General features: G+C 37.2%; 1 protein-coding gene across 1 annotated transcript; it reads left to right on the top strand.

Moving 5' to 3' along the window:
- Nucleotides 1-1,970: 1,970 nt before the first annotated feature.
- Nucleotides 1,971-17,001, top strand: LOC121406117 (synaptotagmin-5-like). The gene is made up of 7 exons (XM_041597137.1): nucleotides 1,971-2,158; nucleotides 5,010-5,361; nucleotides 10,454-10,557; nucleotides 11,934-12,140; nucleotides 14,222-14,342; nucleotides 15,454-15,602; nucleotides 16,470-17,001. Exons 1-7 carry the CDS (start codon nucleotides 1,985-1,987, stop codon nucleotides 16,623-16,625), a joined length of 1,263 nt encoding a protein of 420 aa, XP_041453071.1. The 5' UTR covers nucleotides 1,971-1,984; the 3' UTR covers nucleotides 16,626-17,001.
- Nucleotides 17,002-19,748: the final 2,747 nt, after the last annotated feature.

Raw genomic sequence — 19,748 nt, 5'->3', positions numbered from 1 at the left:
TCTAATTTCTAGTTGCAGCTGTCGTACGATTGGCTACGGGTTAAAATCTATTTGGTTTTTACTCCAAAATAAAGTCTTCCAATCCTCCAAAACTGTTTATATTATTTTTTCAAGTAATTTCAACTTCAAATAAAAATTTACTTTTATTCACGTTTTCAGAATTTAAGCAATATAGTCTAGGGAATTACAAAATATTATCTTATAATATATTTTGTATTATATTATATTATGATATATTAGAGCATAATGCGTTGTGAGCTAATTGTTATTATGTTAAATGTTATTGTTTATGCTATAAAGTATGCCTAAAGGCCTACATCGGAAGTGATATTGGGCCATATGTCAAGTCTTCTCCGGGTAGAAACCATTAGCAAATTAGCTAATCTGCACACAATCGACCTTATGGGACTGAAAGAGTTAAGTTTAAAGGGGAAGTTCATCCTGACAAAGAGTTTTTTGTTTATGGTAAAAATAGCAGAAAATGATAAAGAAATATTGCCGAAGGTTTAAGAAAAAGCCACCAAAGAATAAAAAAGTTATCAGTATTTTAATTATTCCATTTGTGATGTAATATGCAAGCAGCTCTCCTACATATCGTAAGGTAAAAAATCAACATGATTAATGAAATGTCATTTTGTAAGAAGAATGAGAATTGTGATTATTATTTAGTTTATTTTATCAATAGACAACTCATTTCAACCGGTTCAAAAAAAAGTCATCATGAAGTATTAAAAAAAAAAATCAAATTTGTGCATTTTATATTACATAACACATGGGGTAGCTGTTCGTTTATGACGTCACCAATCTAAAACTTAAATCTTCAAGTAACTTTCTCAATCTTCAGTGGATTTTCGTCAAACTTTAACCAATATTTGTTATTATTTTTCTGCTATTTTTACAACATGAATTTATTCAGGGCGAACCTGCCCCTTAAGATCATTTGGAAATGCAATTTAGTAAATTATTAGCACTTACCGCGGCCAGTAAGATTGACAGGTTGTTGTGTGGAACGGAGTCGGGTCGACCATTGACGATGCAAGACATGGTGATTTCGAGGATAGAGAGGGATGGGGAGGATAAGTAAGAAAAAAAGGCAGGGGCGGCACCACACGGCAGGGAGTGGGGGGGGGGAGGGGGGGACAGGGTGGGCGTCCGCCTCCTTCCTATGATTTTGCAATTTGGAAGTCCCACTCTTTGTGTTTTTATCGAATTTTAAAAAATGTGCCATTTGAAATGGCGCGCACCAAGTTTTACTAGATTTAGATATTGATTTATTTATTTCCGTTCAACATTTTTTTTCAAAATACAATCAAAGTAACAATACATATTCAATATAATAGATATTACAGACAAATAAATGACATTTCGTAACAAATGTTGAGTATAATTTGATCAAAACTACAATTTGTTGCAGTAATTTTAGCAATGAAAAGAAACAAGAAATGAACGGAGGGACTTGCCAAGAAAAGCAAAAGCTTGCAAAAAGGCAAGCCCCTCAACTTAGTTTCAATGCTAATTATAAACAAACTATATATACAACTATATACAAAAATCGAGACGGACGCAGACAAACTTAAAACGAGTTATCCACAAAATGTGAAAATAAAACGAATAAGCGACAAAAAAATAAGAGAATTTCACTCGTTAAATTTTACTCGTTACAATAAACTCTAATGCTGCAATTTGTATAGCGCACGTATTGATTCTTCACGGGGGGCAGCGATTTCTTTTTTTATGGACGGGGGGTGAACATGCATGAAATTACAATTGCATCATAGTAACTTTCAAGTTTCTTGTACTCGTTCACTAAAAAGGTGAGGGGCCAAGCAACGACCCCCTTCTTGCTCCCCCCGGTTCCGTGGCCCCTTCTATTGGCGTGCAATAAGTATATCTTCAGTATATCTGGATATACGGAAGATACTTTCTCCAAATTTAATCGACAATTATCTTCTTTCATCTCATTTAGGTCGACCCCGGGACGATCATGTTGTCGACGACGATCATACTCGGTATCGCATGCGGTGTCGGAGGTGCTCTATTTCTTATTACTCTCTACGCTGTCTATACCTACTCACGCGCATGCGCACGTTGCAAGGACAAGAGCCTGAAAGAGCAGCATGAAGCAGCCGGGACCATCAACATCGCTGAACCGCCAAAGGTATGATGTATAAATCGTGTAATTCAACTAGGGGTTGTTTCACTGAGAGTTAAGTTCCACCATAGAGTTATTTAACTCAATGGCCCGTATTCAGAAGTCGGATTTAACTTAAATTCAGGTTGAAAGTTTTGGTTTAAGTATGGGAAGCCAAGAGTATCAAAATTTTTTATTAAGTTGTATGTTTCTTATGTTTACTGTGCTCTTTCCTGATTCATCAATGGTGAAGACAATCATTTAGTTTTACTTCCTAGAGAATTATAAACGATTTGAGAGCCAAATTAGCTGAAGTATGATATCTCTACTGTTAGTGATTTATGTAACAATTGGCTGTCCATACTTAAACCACAACTTTCAACCTGAGTTTAAGTTAGACCCGACTTCAGAATACGGGCCTATGAGTGCGACATAAATACGCGCACATAGTGCGCATATGATCACGTTATCTCATTGGATAAATAAGCAAATGGCAATTACCCAAACATTGCCAACTCGTCCACTCATCACATGGTCTACTTTAATTTGGTCTAATGCCATTCCGTTTATTGACATTTCGTCTAACAACCATTTGGTCCAATAACCATTGGGTACAATCATCACTTCGTCTAATCATCAGTTCGTCTATGACCATTTCTTCTCACAACCAGTTGGTCTATTATCCACTTTATTTTCCTTCATTTCGCCCGATTATCACTTCCAATTAGAACAAATTGTATGGAATAAATGGCGATTGGACCAACTGGTTATTAGACGAAATGGTGAGTGGACGAAATTGTATTTAGACCATGTGGATAGCGGACTAACTGATGATAGACCACATGACAATAGACGAGTTGGTAGTTGGACGATTGGCATTAGACCACTTGAATATAAACCTTTCGTCCCCATCTTTCCCCTGGAGCCAAGGTCATAGGTTGTCTGCTTATACGGTCACGTGATATCATTAACTGCAACTTTGCTAGAGGTGTGATGGTTGCTTAGCTGTGGCTGATCCAGAGGGGGCGCCCCGGGCGCGCGCCCCCCCTATTTTCGCCGGATTTTTTTTTTTTTGATGGTTATATTTACTGGATTGGTACAATGTAGTCAATTTCAAGGGCTAGATCTAGTCAAAACTATATTTTAACTTACGCTCATGGCCTTTGTGTTCGCACAAATGCACCTCTGTCATACTGTATTGCAATATGTAAATTCCGGAATTCCAGGGCGCGCAAGTCGATTGGTTGGAAAGTTGCACCACTTGTAATCGGGAGTTGCAGTGCAGTGACCAGTGTGAAGATGTTGGATTGGATATCATTTTTTCCCGAAATTTTGTGTTTTTTGTAACATGCGTTTGTCCGTCTTTATGGCAAATACATGTAAATTGTAAGTAACAGATCGCGAGAGAAAGTGTCAACGATGCGAATGATAATGGGTATCCCCGAGATTATTCTTCACTCAAAGATGAAGCCCTATATCGGGCGCCACGTGCGCAGCATTATCATTCTGCCTTGGTCATGTACGTTTTCACTGAAATGTATAGGTCAGACATATTTGTATTTAATGTAAACTAACTTTTACACTTTCTGGTAGATTCAGAGGCATATTATCCAGGGCGCCCCAACTAAGTTTCGCCGAAGCAATCATTCCAACGAATTATCAAGGAGCAAAATTGTATATTCTCAATCACCAGTCGACCCCACTCCGCGTTTGCTGTGTATAGGCAGCTATATGTCAGCGTAAGGAGCGAAGATTTTATGTGACGGGGGGGGGGGGTGGGGGTGGGGGAGAATAAAAATACTTTCGTGCTGGGGAAAAACGTCCCGAGGACACATTGTGTATTGTTAAAAAGTAGAAATTGTGACATTAACCCCCCCCCCTTACCCCATTTTTAATGTTTGATAATCTATAGGTTTGCTGATTAGGCCTACAATATATCTTTAAAAAAATTGCCAGCAAAATCGAAAACGTAAACAATAAAAATGATGAGAATCCCCTTAAGAAGCATTATATTACTTTGAGGTTGTGCAGAATGACTGGATTATTGAAGATGATTTGAAAATAATACGAGGGAAAAGGTTGATTACCAGAAGATGATGTCGTTTTTTTCTGTAGTTTGTAACAATTTACTGTGCATTTTGGGGAAAAAAGAACCAAATTTTATGCATGTTGCCATACGACTAAACAATTCTCGTTTGAAACACACAATGTAAATACACAAATGACAATAAACAGAATGGATTATTCGGAACTTATCGATTACAAGTCTCAGTTTCGTATCATTTAAATTTGACGTTTCAATCACACGATGCAAGCAAGTGAAGAGCCTTTGCCAAATGTATGTTTTGAATGACCGCTTATACGGTGTGTGACTGGAAACCAGCTCCTAAATGAGTCAGTATGTGTCTTTTATTCATGAAGTTACAATGATTTAAGTGTGCATTTTTCTTCTAAAGGTGCTCTCAAAATACGACTTTTGGACATGATTTTTTGAAAAAGTCCTTGCCGTGGGAGGGGGGATCCCCCCTCCCACACCCTCCCCCGCTCGGTCGCTTCGCTCCCTCGCCGCTGGCGCCCCCCTATTTCAAAATCCTGGATCCGCCCCTGATGGTTGCTTAGCAACTGATACGTGTCTGTTGTACGGTTAAAAAATGAACTTCATATCTTTCAACTATATATATGTTTTTTTTCCTCACGAGACCAACCGTTTGATATAAACGGCTTCACAACAATATTCTTAACTGATTTTCAAGTATGGCTTTTAGTAGGCTTACCACTGTTGCTATGACTCGTAGACACGATCTGCTCAATTTTTCAGCTTGATATAGCTTTCTGTCATTGGCATGTAATGTTACATTAGTATTATTTTTATTTCCAGAATTTCTTCATTCCCAAAGAGAGGATAGCAGTTCAACCCATCGCTAATCGGATCCAATCACCACCTCAAAAGATCGAATCCCCGAACCGATCCGACCCGGAGTTGAACAGTCTCAGCACGAGCGATTCAAGTCACAACGGTTCATTTTGCGGTTCGTTCGAATCGGAAATTGGAACCGTCAAACCGGAGTTGTATCCGAGGAAAGATGACCGGTTAGTAATGAACCAGTCGGATCAGTACGGTCTCAGCGGTTCGGGAAACCAGACGAAACAGGCCAAGAAGATCGGGCGGCTTCATGTCAAACTCAAATACGACTTCAATAAATCCGACTTTGTCATCAAACTGATTGAAGGTGAGATCTAGATCCGGCAAATCGGTTTGGTTCTATAATCAAAGTGGTAGCTGATTATACTTATTCTACAAGTAATCAACCGATTAAACTATATACCTCTTAAAGGTATTGTTTAACTTTGTGAGCAGCCGATTTAAAAAATTCTCAAACCAAGATGAAATATGTGTACAAGTGCATGTATTAGAACTAATAAACCCTGAAAACAACCATTATTGAGAATGAAAAGCTAAAGCTACAAGGCAAACCCCGATTTTGTAAATTGGCGTCTTATAGACACCTAAATAGTACACATTAGTGTATGGGATGAAATTAAGATGGTGTTTCCGGTCACTTTATATTTCATTTTTGAAGCACTAAATAATCATTTTCGAATGCAATTTTTTCTGGGCTTCATTTTTGGAACATATCAAAGACACAGGTGACAAGTGTGACCTTCTAGCTCAGATTGTTTAAAAGTCAAACCAATGTTAACCAATCACTATTTACGATTTTAGTCTTAAAGCCACTGTACAACTAATCTGCGGACCGATTCGTAAGGAGTGGCACCATGAAAATCCTTAAGTATTATTTGTCCAGTGCGTTTAACTCTTTGCCCGCCACATACAGAATCACTCCTGCGCCACATTAATTTCAAGGTGCAACAATAGACTTAGTACATTCTGTGTGTATTGTGAATGGACTGTGACTTGAGTCGAAGTTGGCAGCCCCCTGTATGTGACTCTAGTCGAACAAAGCGAGCAAAGAGTTAAAAACATTTACATATCCCATTCTAATCTACTTGAATACCCCCAAACCCCCATGTATATATTTTCATATTCAGTGCCTTTCCTCAAATAATATAATAGAGAAATCTTTACAATATTAATTCCCCAAAATATTATGTGGCATTTCTCATTTTCAAAAGTAATTGTGTCATCCAGCGGTATGTAATTGTTTTTAATGAATTTGTGACATAATGGGGACAATCTAATCCTTTAATCCACAGATCTATTTAATCCTACTCGCTTTTATGAGGACAATTAATCAAAATAAAGCGGGACAGATATTATGATTTGTTTAAATGTCAAACCTAGATTAATCCATATGGCATTGTACACTGCAAGAAATATCGGCATTACCCTATGGATTTAACACCAGCTCGGTACTTATAGATATAGGAAAACACCTCTATGCTGTTTTCAACACTTCCGTTAAAAACAAAACAAGTGCACACCTAGTTACCAAGAATAAGTAAAGCATTTCCACGACCTGTGGAACAAAAATATCTTGATTGTCTCTCTCACTAGCTTTCATGTAGGCCTATTCTTTAAAGTAGACAACCGAAGAATCAAAAGTATTTTATAATGACTTTTTTTGGTCATCATTGTAAAGGGGAAGTATTACTAATCAGATATATAACTTCACCTTTTAAAATAGTGATTAGAGTTTGCAGAAATCAGCTCTCAAAAATGACTTATTTTCATGGCATATTTCTGCCTTCGTCCGTCCTCTGGCGAGCTCCAGCTGAGTGACGTCACACCACGAGCAGTGAACAGCTGAGCTGACAGCAGCCCATTGAAGACGATCTTTCCAATCAGCGTTTTTTGCTCTTAGAATAGTTTATTCCTCTCAAGATTGGTCTTATTACATAGATAAAAGTTTGAATTTTCTGAACAGTAAAATGAAATGCACATTTAACATATTTTGGTAACCGATATTTAGCTTAGAAAAAATTATTTGTTTTCAAGAAATATACGTGAATAAACAAAGCATATTTTCACTTAGAAATCACGCTTGCACCACATTGATATTATTATCAATATAAAGCATAGACATTCGTCTTCACAACTGAATAAAAATTATGAAATTTAATTACGTAGCAAGTTCAGGAACCACAAAAAAACACGGCAATATATGATCGCGAAATGATTGGAATTGCACTTGGATTGCCGAAGCATTGCGAGGCAACTGCAGCGAACGCACTTTGTTCATATATCGTTATGAACACATTCCATACAATAACATGGTCTGTGGACAAATCTGTACACACGAAGTTTTTTTTATGAGTGCGGGGATCCTGGTTCGAAACTCTTTGATTTTTTTTTTGGTTCTGGATTTTTTTTTTAAATTATGTTCCTTCCCCATTCCTATCAGCTCTTTTTTCTCTTTATTTTCATGTGAGATTCTATTCAGTCCTGTATTTATTAAATCTTACTTCTTAATTGCTGCTTTTGATTTTCAAGTTCTTGATTAGATTCTCTACTTAAATTATTTGGGCAGCGACTCACTCACTGACTGGAGTGGAGCAACACAATGACGACTGCAGTGGACAAAATTGGTCTTTTATTACAGTCCACAGTTCAATAAAAACGGGCAAAGGAACACAGTTCTGAATCACGTTTGGTCTGAAGTTGTCGAAAACAGAAATTGAATATCACATTACATGAAGAAAACGGTAAATTCGGAAGATATTGAACAGGTCAGTAAGGTGATTCAGTGCATGATGCACAGAGAGGTGATGAGCACGTCGATTGTGTGACGTCATAATTCTCGACCGTTTTCGGCTGCGTGATTGTCTGTCTGGGGGGCTGAGAAGGGTGTCTAATAATTTCATTTCTTGCATTTCCACGACATCTATAAGACTTTTTAGTGACATATTTGTGTATAAAAAGACAATACCTTTCCATCCATATATAATTTGTCTATAATCATCACTTTCGTGAAATTTTCTTCGTGTGTCTCCTTTAAACATTTTTTTTTCGTCCCCTCCAGGGGAATACTGATTGTGATCATATCCTTTGCATCCGATTAGCTGTCCATATCTTTTGTATTTTCATCACTTTCATGCGAGCGTCGTACGGCAACTTTTGACAGACTGCCCCCTATCGAAATCTTGATTGTTTTCTTAAGACAATGCATCTGCGTGACGTAATAAGGGTATACGGCCTTGCCGTGGGTTTAGTAAATGGCCCGGAAGATTGAAAGCGCAATATGCAATGTATTCTTAACCCATTTCATTCGGGACTACATTTAACAGTGGGTGAATGACCATTTCAGTCTGGATTGACATTTAGGTAATCTTTATCCCTTATATTATAGCCTCATGCGAGGTTAAAACGTGCGTGCTGAAATGAGAAAATTGGGGGTGGGGGAAGTGACGAATATACATGATATCTTTATGGCGATATCTTTTGGTTGTAGAAGACATGTGTGTGTGTGTGTGTGTGTGTGTGCGTGAGAGAGAAGGGGGGCAGGTCAGACGGAGAGAGAGGGAGGGAAAGTAGAGAAAGAGAAGTAGAGAGGGGGCATGGAGGGGGAGTGTGAGTCGAAGAGAGAGGGATGGGGAGAAATGTAATTGAGCGGTGAATAAAGGTTTTTGGAAAAGGGACGGTGACATAAACCTAAATTGCAGTTCGGCTTACACAAAACTAAACTGTAATAAAATAAAATATAATGTGGGTGAGTAGGAATGCGTGTTCGAGTATCGACAAACTAGAACCTACTGGGATCGGATGACGGGAGAAAAAGAAAATAATAAAAACAAACAAAATTACCCAGTAAAACATGAATAGAGGAAAGAAGTGGAGAGAGACATGTTATTTAGCCGTAAAATATTGCGTTAATACGAGTCGTTGTTTAAGAGGAAACGTATACTATTAACATTGCGGTAATGATAATGGTATGCATGTAATCGGTATTTGTCCTTATCCCGTAAAATACCTGGAAAATAATACTACCCTGGTAGAATGTAAGAAGCGTAGAAGCTCTGCATAATGTATTACAACTTGGTATTGAGTTATATACACTGAGACGAATGGGTTTTTGTAATGTTACCACGGAAATAAGCTATGGGAATTGTTGATAAATACCGCAGAGGCCTGTGCGCATTTCACAATGGATAATTTAAGTTAATGGATATGATGATGATGATGATTATGTTGGAGATGATGATGGCGATAATGATCATAATAATGATGGTGGTGGGGATTATGATGATGATGATGATGAAGATGATGATGGCGGTGATGATGATGGTGATAATGATAGAGTTGATGGTGATGATGGAGATTGTGATGATGATGATGATGTTGGAGATGATGACAATAATAATGATGATGTTTGAGATGATGATGATGGTGTTTGAGATGATGATGATGATGATGATGGTAATGATGATGATGATAATTATGATGATGTTGGAGATGATGATGATTATGGTGGTGATGATGATGATGGTGTTTGATGATGACGATGATGATGATGATTTTGATGGTGGGAATTATCATAATTACGGTTGATATGTTGATTACGATGTTAATTGATTTCGCCCATCTATTCATCAGTTTTACATTGTATGAAGTAGATATATTGGAATTTTCAAATGAAAAAGAAAAAAATATAAACTGCGTTTCATTTATTTATTCTTTGCAGAAGCACCACTGGTTAATATATATTTGATCAAACGTATATAATATCGTAAAGTTTTTGGTATTTTTTTCTTTTGGTAGCAATATACCAATAAGGCTTTTCTGCCTTCCAATCTGTCTCCTTGTTTCATAAATTACTTCCATTTCTTGTATGTTTCTATATCAATATGTTTGCAAATGTTATGTTTAATCTATGAACGACATAAATGTTTATGAAGGAATGATTATACATTTATATGTTTATGCAAAATGAATATATTAAGAGAGTTGGAAAATGATAGTAGGTGACACGACGTTTCCCCCTACTACAATTGCTCAAGGCTTAATTTCTTCTGAGATATGGGGATAGCGTAACCATGGTAACGGTCGCAGCAATAGGGTTTTACTTTTGGGTTTATGGCTGGGTTTAGGCTAGGGTATAGTGTTAAAAACCCTGGGTCGGGAATTCCATTAGTGTGTGGAGCAAATGTTTTGAAACCTAAACAAAGTCAAAACGCCATAGCTGACTTTAGACCGACACACCCCCTAAACGAGCTTTTCACTGTGTGCTAAATAACCCCCTAAACAAGTTCTTCGCGGGCTTTATTTACACATTTTGGCCCCTACACAAGTTGTGGCCCCCTCAAATCAGTTTCATTGGCCTGACTGTATTTCACCATATACTCTTTTCTTTGTTTTGAATATAGCCGACCATTTACCTGCAATGGATATAGGTGGTTCGAGCGACCCCTACGTCAAGATATCACTCGAACCCGATGAAGAAAGAAAGATTAAGCAGTCAGTGGTACAGGTAAGTGTATGTTCAAATTTAGATTCAAATCTAATTAGATTTTAAATTAAAATTCCATTTCAATTTCGAATACAGAATACGAATTCAAATTGAATCTCGAAATCCAATCAAATTCTAAATTCAATTTCAATTTCAAAATCAATTTCAAATTCCATTGCAAATACAAATACGATTCCAAATTGAAATCAAAATTCAAATTCAGATTCGGACTCAGATTCAGACTTGAATTCAAATTATAATTCTGATTGAGTGGGTCCTTTTGACGGGATAGTGTTTCCGGATATGTCAGTGTTCTTTGACCTCAGAAAGCAATGCGAAACTCGAGGCACCTTTTACAGCTGATATTTTCCACCTTTCTGGCATTGAAGATCAGCCTGTTAAAGGTGTGGCATCGGGTTGCACAAAGATGAAAATTTGAACCCTCTTTGTTTTGAGTGTATGTCTCACGGGGGTTTTTAATACATGACATTAAAAACAGCGGAATAGACAAGAGAAGAAACAAACCGAAGAAACAAACCGAAGAGGCAAGGATGAACACATGCCTGCTTAATTATAATGATACCCAAAGTTTGATTTATGTTAATTTTGAAATATTGCATTTCGATTTCATCGCCTCCTCATACCCCCACTGCAAAAACTCCGATGTTGATTTGACACCAGCCCGGAATCTATGTATGTCCACACCAGAAAAGTATTGAAACAACACCAGTTTGGAATCAAACTAATGCAGTGGTTTTTACTAATTGGTGTTGTATAAACACCAATGAGGTGTTAGACCAAAATGAAACTGGTGGTGTTTAACATTTCTCTGGTGTGGACATATATGTACTTTTTCATATCTTAGGTTTTACGATTCATGAATCTTGCATTAGTTACGATGCATTTAGCGCTACTTAAAAACTGATTATAGTATAATTTTCATATGTAACCTAGAAGTAATGATCGCTTACTCAACCTGTTTTACAATTATTTTAATCATATTTTGCGTAAATGGTATTCATGGCAAACTTATTTGTTTTTGTCTTTTTTATATATTAAGTTTTACAATTCATCGTGTAAATTTAGTGGTCTAGACTTAATTGATGTAGTTTGTAGATTTCTATAGGTGTTTTTTCACAGATGTACATTGTTGTCAATTACTGATGTAATGACCCCATTGGAAATAAGCCATCTCGGCTTTCATGGGCAATCCTGTCAAGGTATACACTACTGTTCATATTTTCATGTACTTGTTCATAGTTACCTGACAAATAAAATCAATCAATCATAGATTACGGGCTGGTGTTAAACCAACACCAGAGTTTTTGCCGTGCTCGCATCTCAGTGATTATTTGTTTTATTTCATCTCATTTCCCCCCCCCCCTTCTCTCTTGCAGAGGCGGACTCTGAACCCGATGTGGAATGAAATCTTTAAGTTTCCCACAACGTACGAAGAACTGCAAGAAAAGACCGTCCGATTTTCAGTCTTTGACTTCGATAAATTTTCCCGCCACGATGCCATTGGCGAGGTTTTGGTCAGGATTGGTGACGTAGATGTATCACGTGAGCTTGACGTGTGGAGTGAACTCAGGTCACCGCAAACGGTAAGGTCACCGGAAGTTCAAGGGAGACAAAGAATGATTACATCTGATATGGAATCTTTATTAAAGTGCCATCATGTTACACGTCGGTGACACGACGGTGCCACATTTCCTCCGGCGACAATTGCTCCGGGCTATATTTTGCCTAATGTATAGGGTTAGGGTTGCATGTATGTTAAGGGTAAGGTTTTGGGTAGGGCAATGTTAAATCCAGTGTTGAAGTTGGTCATCTCATTAGTGTGTGAAATTTACAACGGAGCAATTGTCGTCGGAGCAAAAGTCATGAAACCTACACGTCGACATGATGAAATACGTTATCTTGTAAAGTCGACATAAAAAGTACTTTTAAAGATTATTTGCCGACATGGCGTTATATACCTTATCATGCAAGTTTGAGTTATGCAAAAAAGTTATACTGTTTTTGGTGCTTCCGCTACTGTTGCTTTTATCCCTATGACGTCATGTAACTTTTATAAATAGACTTGACAATACAACCTGTCTCGCCACATTTAACATGTTATGTTTTGTACGACTATGCAATATGACTATTTTTTTCATGTCGACATGATAAGGCCATTATAGAAATCGACTTGGCAAATTTCATTTATAGCGTTAACATTTCGATACGATCTAAGTTAACGGGATTTATAAGGAGAGCAAAAGGATGGGGCTGGCGTTTTGATAGGAATGTTCAAGGCGACACGGCTGCAACAACAGTGTTTAGTAAATTTGCATATAATATAGGGTATTCATGATTCAAACTTCCTTAAGAAATGTGTAGAATTTAGTGGGGGAGGCATACAAAAAAATACCATGAAAAATTGATGTCTCTACAAATACGCCAACAATCCACTGGGGGGGGGAGGAGGATTTTACCTTAAATTTTTCCAGAAGCGGCCATATGGATGTTGTAATATACGTGTAGGAGTGGTATCTCCTGGAGTAAGGGGTGAAACCTGTCGGGGCATGACGTGGAAAAATGGAACTAATCATTCTTTGCACAATTTGTTTGACAATGTTTTTGAGAAATGATATATAGTATCAAGATAGGAACCAGAGGACCCCCCCATAAAAATATTTCAGTTAACACTGTACGAATGATTTTATAATTATATCTACGTTTGTCACGGACAACTTCTTCTACTTTTTTCATATCTCACAAGATTAAAGAGAAAATAGATTGGAACGCGAGGAGAGCAACCAACCACCCCCCCCCCCCCCGTACATTTCTATCAAAAGTCAGTTTCAATTTGACGAAGCTGAAAGAATCAGAAAGAAACCTGGGGAAGATATCACAAAACAAAATAATAGTCAATAATTTTCACTGGCATCATTTTGTTATAAGCTACCGAAATTATCAAATCTGATTGGCTCAGAGTAATTTCGCCACTGACCATTTGTTTCTTGTAAGGCTCACCCAAATAGCAGCAAACAATATTCATATATTAGTATTCGTTACATATACTGACCGTCCTCCTTACCCCTCCAAATAAATTGTGTATTCCGACCGAGTTGGAAGAAAGTGTTCTTACTTGTTATGCGGTGTATCGCGATACGTTCTCTGGGGCAACACTAAAGAAATCGATACAATTGTGATCAGAAATTCTAGTGACATCTGTCATTTCGCCCTTGAGGTATTCATGAGGGTCCGTTCACACTTTCTTCTACATCGGACTGTTAACGCAAGGAGGTAGTTAGATACACCCTGTAGATAAGTAGATAGACAGATAGATAGATAAATAGATAGATAGATAGAAAGATAGATAGATAGATAGATAGAAAGAAAGAAAGATGATAGATTGATATATCCCAGACCCTTCATTCTGTTACTCTTTTCCAACTTTCTGTCTTTCCTCCTTATTTTTCATCTCCTCGTGCCTCTCTGTAACGCACCACAAAACATGTGGTAAAATCAGTTTGCCTACAGTTTGCGTTCCTGAATATTTCGTTACACATTAATTACGTTACCGATAAGATTATTTTAAAGTTACATTTTGTCACGGTCTGATTTTTATGATGATCCTCAAAGCAGGATTGATACGAATTTCCAACGCATTTCTTTACTTTTTTTTTGTTATTTCCAGAGAAAAGAAGAACTAGGTGACATATTATTTTCAGTCAGTTATCTGCCTACAGCTGAGAGACTGACGGTGGTGGTGCTCAAAGCGAGGAATCTTAAAACAATGGATATCAACGGCAGTTCGGGTAATTCATCTGTTTTTATTCATTTCCTGCACTGCAAAAACACCGATTTTGACCAAACACCAGACGACCGGTGTCTATTTCGGAATACACCAGGGAACTGTTGAAACAACACCAGTTTAAGAAAAAAACCGATATTGGTCTAACACTGATAAGTGAGCCTTAAATGGCAACGAGTTGCGATTGCTCCGATCAACCTCATTGCTATGGAAATCCATCAATGTCATGATATTTTCTACAATAAATATGAAAACTCTCATTTGTAAGACAAGCACATTTAATTGTCAAGAAAACGCAGGAATATACATCATATCTATAGAATATTTTAAGAACAAAAAGGCATTTTAGATGTTGACATTGCTGGCATTCCATAGTTGTGATCGTGATTCTCTGTAAGCATGGTAAGACGGGGCGCTGATCATACATCTCATGTAGATATGAAGTCATTTTTAATATTCTTAAAATTCCTATTTTTTTCTTCAAAAATGACGCTTTTGATTCAAACGCGCCACATTTATTTATATTTTTTCTTTTACTTTGTTATTGGGCAAAGATTACTTTTAGCATTTATAATTCCCCTTCATTTAATTTATAATAAATATTTTTCTTAATCATAACACCTGATAAAACCAGTCTTTTTAGTCTTTATAAATACTAAAGTTATTCAGTGGGCCGTGCCATAAAGCTGTTTGTAAGTTAAGATTGATATAAAAAACAACTGGTGATTATTTATTGTTGTAAATGATACTCACCTTTAAATGTTCATTGGCGATAATTTACCGCATAAGAAAGGGTCACCAGTCGTTCTTAAAATCGCTCGTAACTTTCGAACACCTTTATGTAACACCCACAAGGAATTAACAAACATATTTTAATATATTGTTTTTCTTTTAGGCAATACTTCTTTCCGATTGGGCACTTGGGGTTGGGGGCACATTTCTGCATAAATATCACAAATTTTAAAAGGCACAACAAATTTGCATTTCCAACGAGAGAGGGGAAAGGGGCCAGGGCGGTCAACTTGATAATTAAGGCCGTGGCCCGTGATGGCCTTTGATTAGTTAAAGCCCTGAATTGATTCTCGTTTCATATTTTATCCCATCTCTCGTTTAAGATCCATTTGTAAAGGTGTCCTTACTTCAAGGCGGTCGAAGGGTGAAGAAAAAGAAAACCAGTGTCAGAAAATGCAACTGTAATCCGACTTGGAATGAGGCTATAATATTCAACGTACCGGCTGCGGCGCTCAATGTGTGTAGTTTAGAGGTATGATAGTTTTTGTGTTTCCCCATTTTTAATACTTTTTAAAGAACGCTCATGATAAGAAAGCGCGCATCATGTTCATTCTAATTTGAGTGATTAATTCAATAAGTAGAAAACTATTTGAAAACAAAATAGTGTTACTTTTTATTCATATGAGTTGTTACTTGTTCACTGACCAGGGAGCATTTCATGGAAGAACTTGTCAGACGTTTTGTCCGAAAAGTTTGATTTTATTAAACACTTACCATAGGAACTGTGCTTCTCAGCCATTTACATCAAAGCGAGTTGTCAGATCTAACAACATGTCGGACAAAACATTCATAAAATAATGATAATAATAATAATAATAATGAAACTTGTAAAGCGCCAAATCAACTCTGTAGAGTGCTCAAGGCGCATAAAGAGCTAAGAGTTAAATAGCAAAGTTTTTAGGAGATTTTTGAAAGTTTCGACAGAGGTACATTTTTTTATGTCTTCAGATTCCTCAACACTCACCTGGAGTCCTGGACTATCATTAATGGTATTAATCACACCAAGATTTTTTAAGGGATTGGAGATGTCATCATAACGATTCGGATATACTAGTTTTCATTTGTTTTTAAGTTACCATTAAATTATTTCTTAAATAGCTAATATTTCACATCGGATTTTTAAAAAATAATTTCTCTGAATAATAAGCCCCTGAATTAAAAACAGTGGTTTTCCAACATTTTTTTCAGATCTTGTGCTCTGTATTACTTACATGTAAGTATGAGTCAAAAGCTTCGAAGCACTTAAAAACAACAGAAAATAAAAGAAAAGTACCTTTAAACAACATTAACAGTACTCACAAAACTCATCTTATATTGTATTCACTTGATTGCTTGACAGCTGATTGTGATGGACTACGATCTCCTAGGCCAGTGTGAGAAAATAGGAGAGACGATGGTTGGACCACATTCCGGAGGAATAGGCCAGGACCAGTGGACGGAGATGGTCCAGAATCCAAGAAAACCTGTTTCTGTGTGGCACACACTCAGACCATAGAGCAGGACTAGTCTTATGGCACAAACTTGGATCAAAGAGTATTACCGGACGGTAGGCCTATCGACTATGAGACACACTCAAACCTTATAAAAACTGGTAGGCCTATTCGTACGGGACACACACCGTGGATACACTCGGGTGATAACACAACCGATAGGACTAGTCTCATGGCACACACTTGGATCAAAGAGTATTACCGGTAGGCCAATCCATTATGAGACACATTCAAATCTGAGAGAAACTGGTAGGCCTATTCGTATGGGACACATACCATGGACACACTCGGGCCATAGCACAACCGATAGGACTAGTCTTATGGCATAAACTTGGATCAAAAGAGTATTACCGGTAGGCCAATCCATTATGAGACACTCAACAACAACAACAACAACAACAACATTTCTACTTTGATCGATGAACAGGCTTCGTCCTACAACATCAACAACAACAACAACAACAACATTTCTACTTTGATCGATGAACAGGCTTCGTCCTACAACATCGTTGGAGTAAACTAAACAAAACTATGAGACACTCAAACCTTAGAGAACCGGCAGGTCGATTCGTATGGGACACGCATTGTGAATAAGCTCCGCCCATAGCACAACCGGTAGGCCAATCCGAATGACACACACTCAGACCATAGAGCAACGGGTAGATCTCTCTGTATGTGATATACACAGACCACACAGCAACCGATGGGCCTCTCCGTACGGGAAACACTCGGACCATAGAGAAACCGGTAGGCCTATCCGTATAGGACACAGTCTGACCATAGCGAAACTCGTAGGCCTATCAGAATGTGACAAAGTCAGACCACAGAGCAACCGGTAGGCATATCCGTATGTCACACACTCGGCGCATTGAACCGGTAGGCCTTTCCGTATTTCTCTCAGGTATAACAACCAGTATCCGAATTGCGCAAAGAAATCAGACGATATCCGAATGACAAATACCCAGACCGAAAGATATTACTGTAATATCTGTTTGGCTCTTCCTCTTCTGCGTAACATCCGGACTTAAAGATATAAATACTGCATATGGTTGACTCAATGAAGCGTTTCAAAAAATCTCATAAAATTTCTTATATTAAATTTTGGGCAAATACGATTGTTCTCTCCTTACCAAAATAGTATACACTTTTACAAAAACTTTGTAGGAATATACAAGGTTTTTATCTAAACGTTTTCGGCATGATAGGTATTCTGAAAGTGCATTTTGCTTTGACAGTCAAATAGATAGGTGTCTCCGGTGAATAGCCCGCAGATTCACCTGTGTTTAATAAGCGCATCTCAGTGTTAAATTCGTGACACTTTACTCACAATGGTTGTATAATATTGTACCTTAATTTATCAGGCAGCTCATGGCTTCAACCACGGCGCCAACAAGGGCAGAAACAAAACCCTTGCTTAACCATTAAAAGTATTCCACCACAAGGTGGCGCTATAACACAAACGCCGTCATTGAGGTCGCTGTCAAACCAGGTTCACTGCCTCCAGACCGGTAAAAGAATAATGATCGTAATTTGATAGAGATCCAATTGGTCGGGTTGGAATCTGTCCCGTTCGGTGTGACTGATCCACAAGTACTTACTTAATACAAGTAAATTGTAATGCTAGAGTCACATTTTCCTTTATACGGCGGCCATACGGCGAGTAAAAAACAGCCCTTTTAACATTTGCTGTACCAGCAATGTTCAGGTGGTTTGAATAAAAATGCTAAAACGGTTGTTTTTGACTCGCCGTACGGCCGCCGTAGGGACATTATGACTGCAGCATTAGGGGGCAAGTCAACCTCAACAACTTGAGCTATTTAAGGTCGGGGCCAACCTAGAAAAAAGAGAGTTGATTTGAATCAACAGAGAAAAATCAAATAAGCCTAGCATTGCAAATTTTATTCAAAATCGGATGTAAAATTACTTAATTTTTGATCATATGCACATTGCAGTGACATGCAAACGAGGTTATAAGAGTCGATGATGCCATTCATTACTCTTTGTTTTGCATTCTATCTTATGAATATACATTGCTCCAATTTTTGCAGATTTGACAATAAGGAAGCCCTTTCTGAATATTGAATGGTGATGTCCTCGGACCCCTAATTTGCATACCGAACCAGAAATGAATATAACTTTTTTGTGAAACTTTGCGAAATTTATTGTATGAGTGTTTTAAATGACAGTCTACTCTTACACGTAGGCCTATGTACTTTCGTTTGTATCTATAGTTGCACATTGTATATACTACCTCGAAACAACTTTTACATTTCATCCGATTAGTTCTTTCCATTAATGAATTACATAAATTGTATTGTGTTTGTAGTATCACGATCCAAAAAATTTCGAAAAATTATATTTGTCTTGTATGTGACGTCACATTTATTATCGTACTGTAAATTAATCTTTAAACATTCTACAATTTTGTACATATACGGTTTTTAGAGTATTACATATAAATGTGCAATTTTTTCGTACTATTAATTTTTTTTCGCTTAAAAGCATATAGCCCACCATCTCGTTCAAATTGCAAAAAGGTATTTGGGTGATTAATTGATTATTGCTTAAAATTTATTCATTAACTTTTATGTTTTATTCTACTTTTGTTTTATACCTACATAACATTTTATTTTCAAAAAAACGGAGCGTATTTTGCACAGTGTACCATTTGGCCCTAATACATTGTATATATCATCATACTAAATAATGACATTATCTTGTTGCTCAGATATTCAATGCTAAATACGAAATTTTTCAATAGTTTAGGCATCATCGGAAACAAAGATGACCATTATCATGATTATTACATTTCAGAGTTCCTTTCCTTTCAGGTGACTGTTACACTTGGACGTGTTAGCAAGTCTATCTCGGTGACCAGCCGTTTTCTCATTTGATCCCATTTCAAGGGGTTATATTAGTATGAAAAATGATGATGGTAATGGTAATGATAGCAAGACTAATAAATAATAAAGATAATAATAATAATGATAATACATAAGACTACTATACTGCTGGTGTTTTGATTTAACACCAGCCCGGAATCTACTAACAAATTGATTTATGTATGAACTTATGTTTACAAGACAAATATATTATGTTATGAGATGAAAGAAAATAAATGTTTTATT

The sequence above is a fragment of the Lytechinus variegatus genome, chromosome 19 (genome assembly GCF_018143015.1).
Source record: "Lytechinus variegatus isolate NC3 chromosome 19, Lvar_3.0, whole genome shotgun sequence".
Classification (NCBI taxonomy): Eukaryota; Metazoa; Echinodermata; class Echinoidea; order Temnopleuroida; family Toxopneustidae; genus Lytechinus; species Lytechinus variegatus.
This window is presented reverse-complemented; position numbering and strand designations above follow the sequence as displayed.

Bases quoted from the DNA above. Each gene is read 5' to 3' on its own strand.
- LOC121406117 (XM_041597137.1), top strand. From the start codon at position 1,985: ATGTTGTCGACGACGATCATACTCGGTATCGCATGCGGTGTCGGAGGT. The intron at 2,159-5,009 runs GTATGATGTATA...TTTTATTTCCAG, and splicing joins ACATCGCTGAACCGCCAAAG to AATTTCTTCATTCCCAAAGA. The intron at 15,603-16,469 runs GTATGATAGTTT...ATTGCTTGACAG, and splicing joins TCAATGTGTGTAGTTTAGAG to CTGATTGTGATGGACTACGA.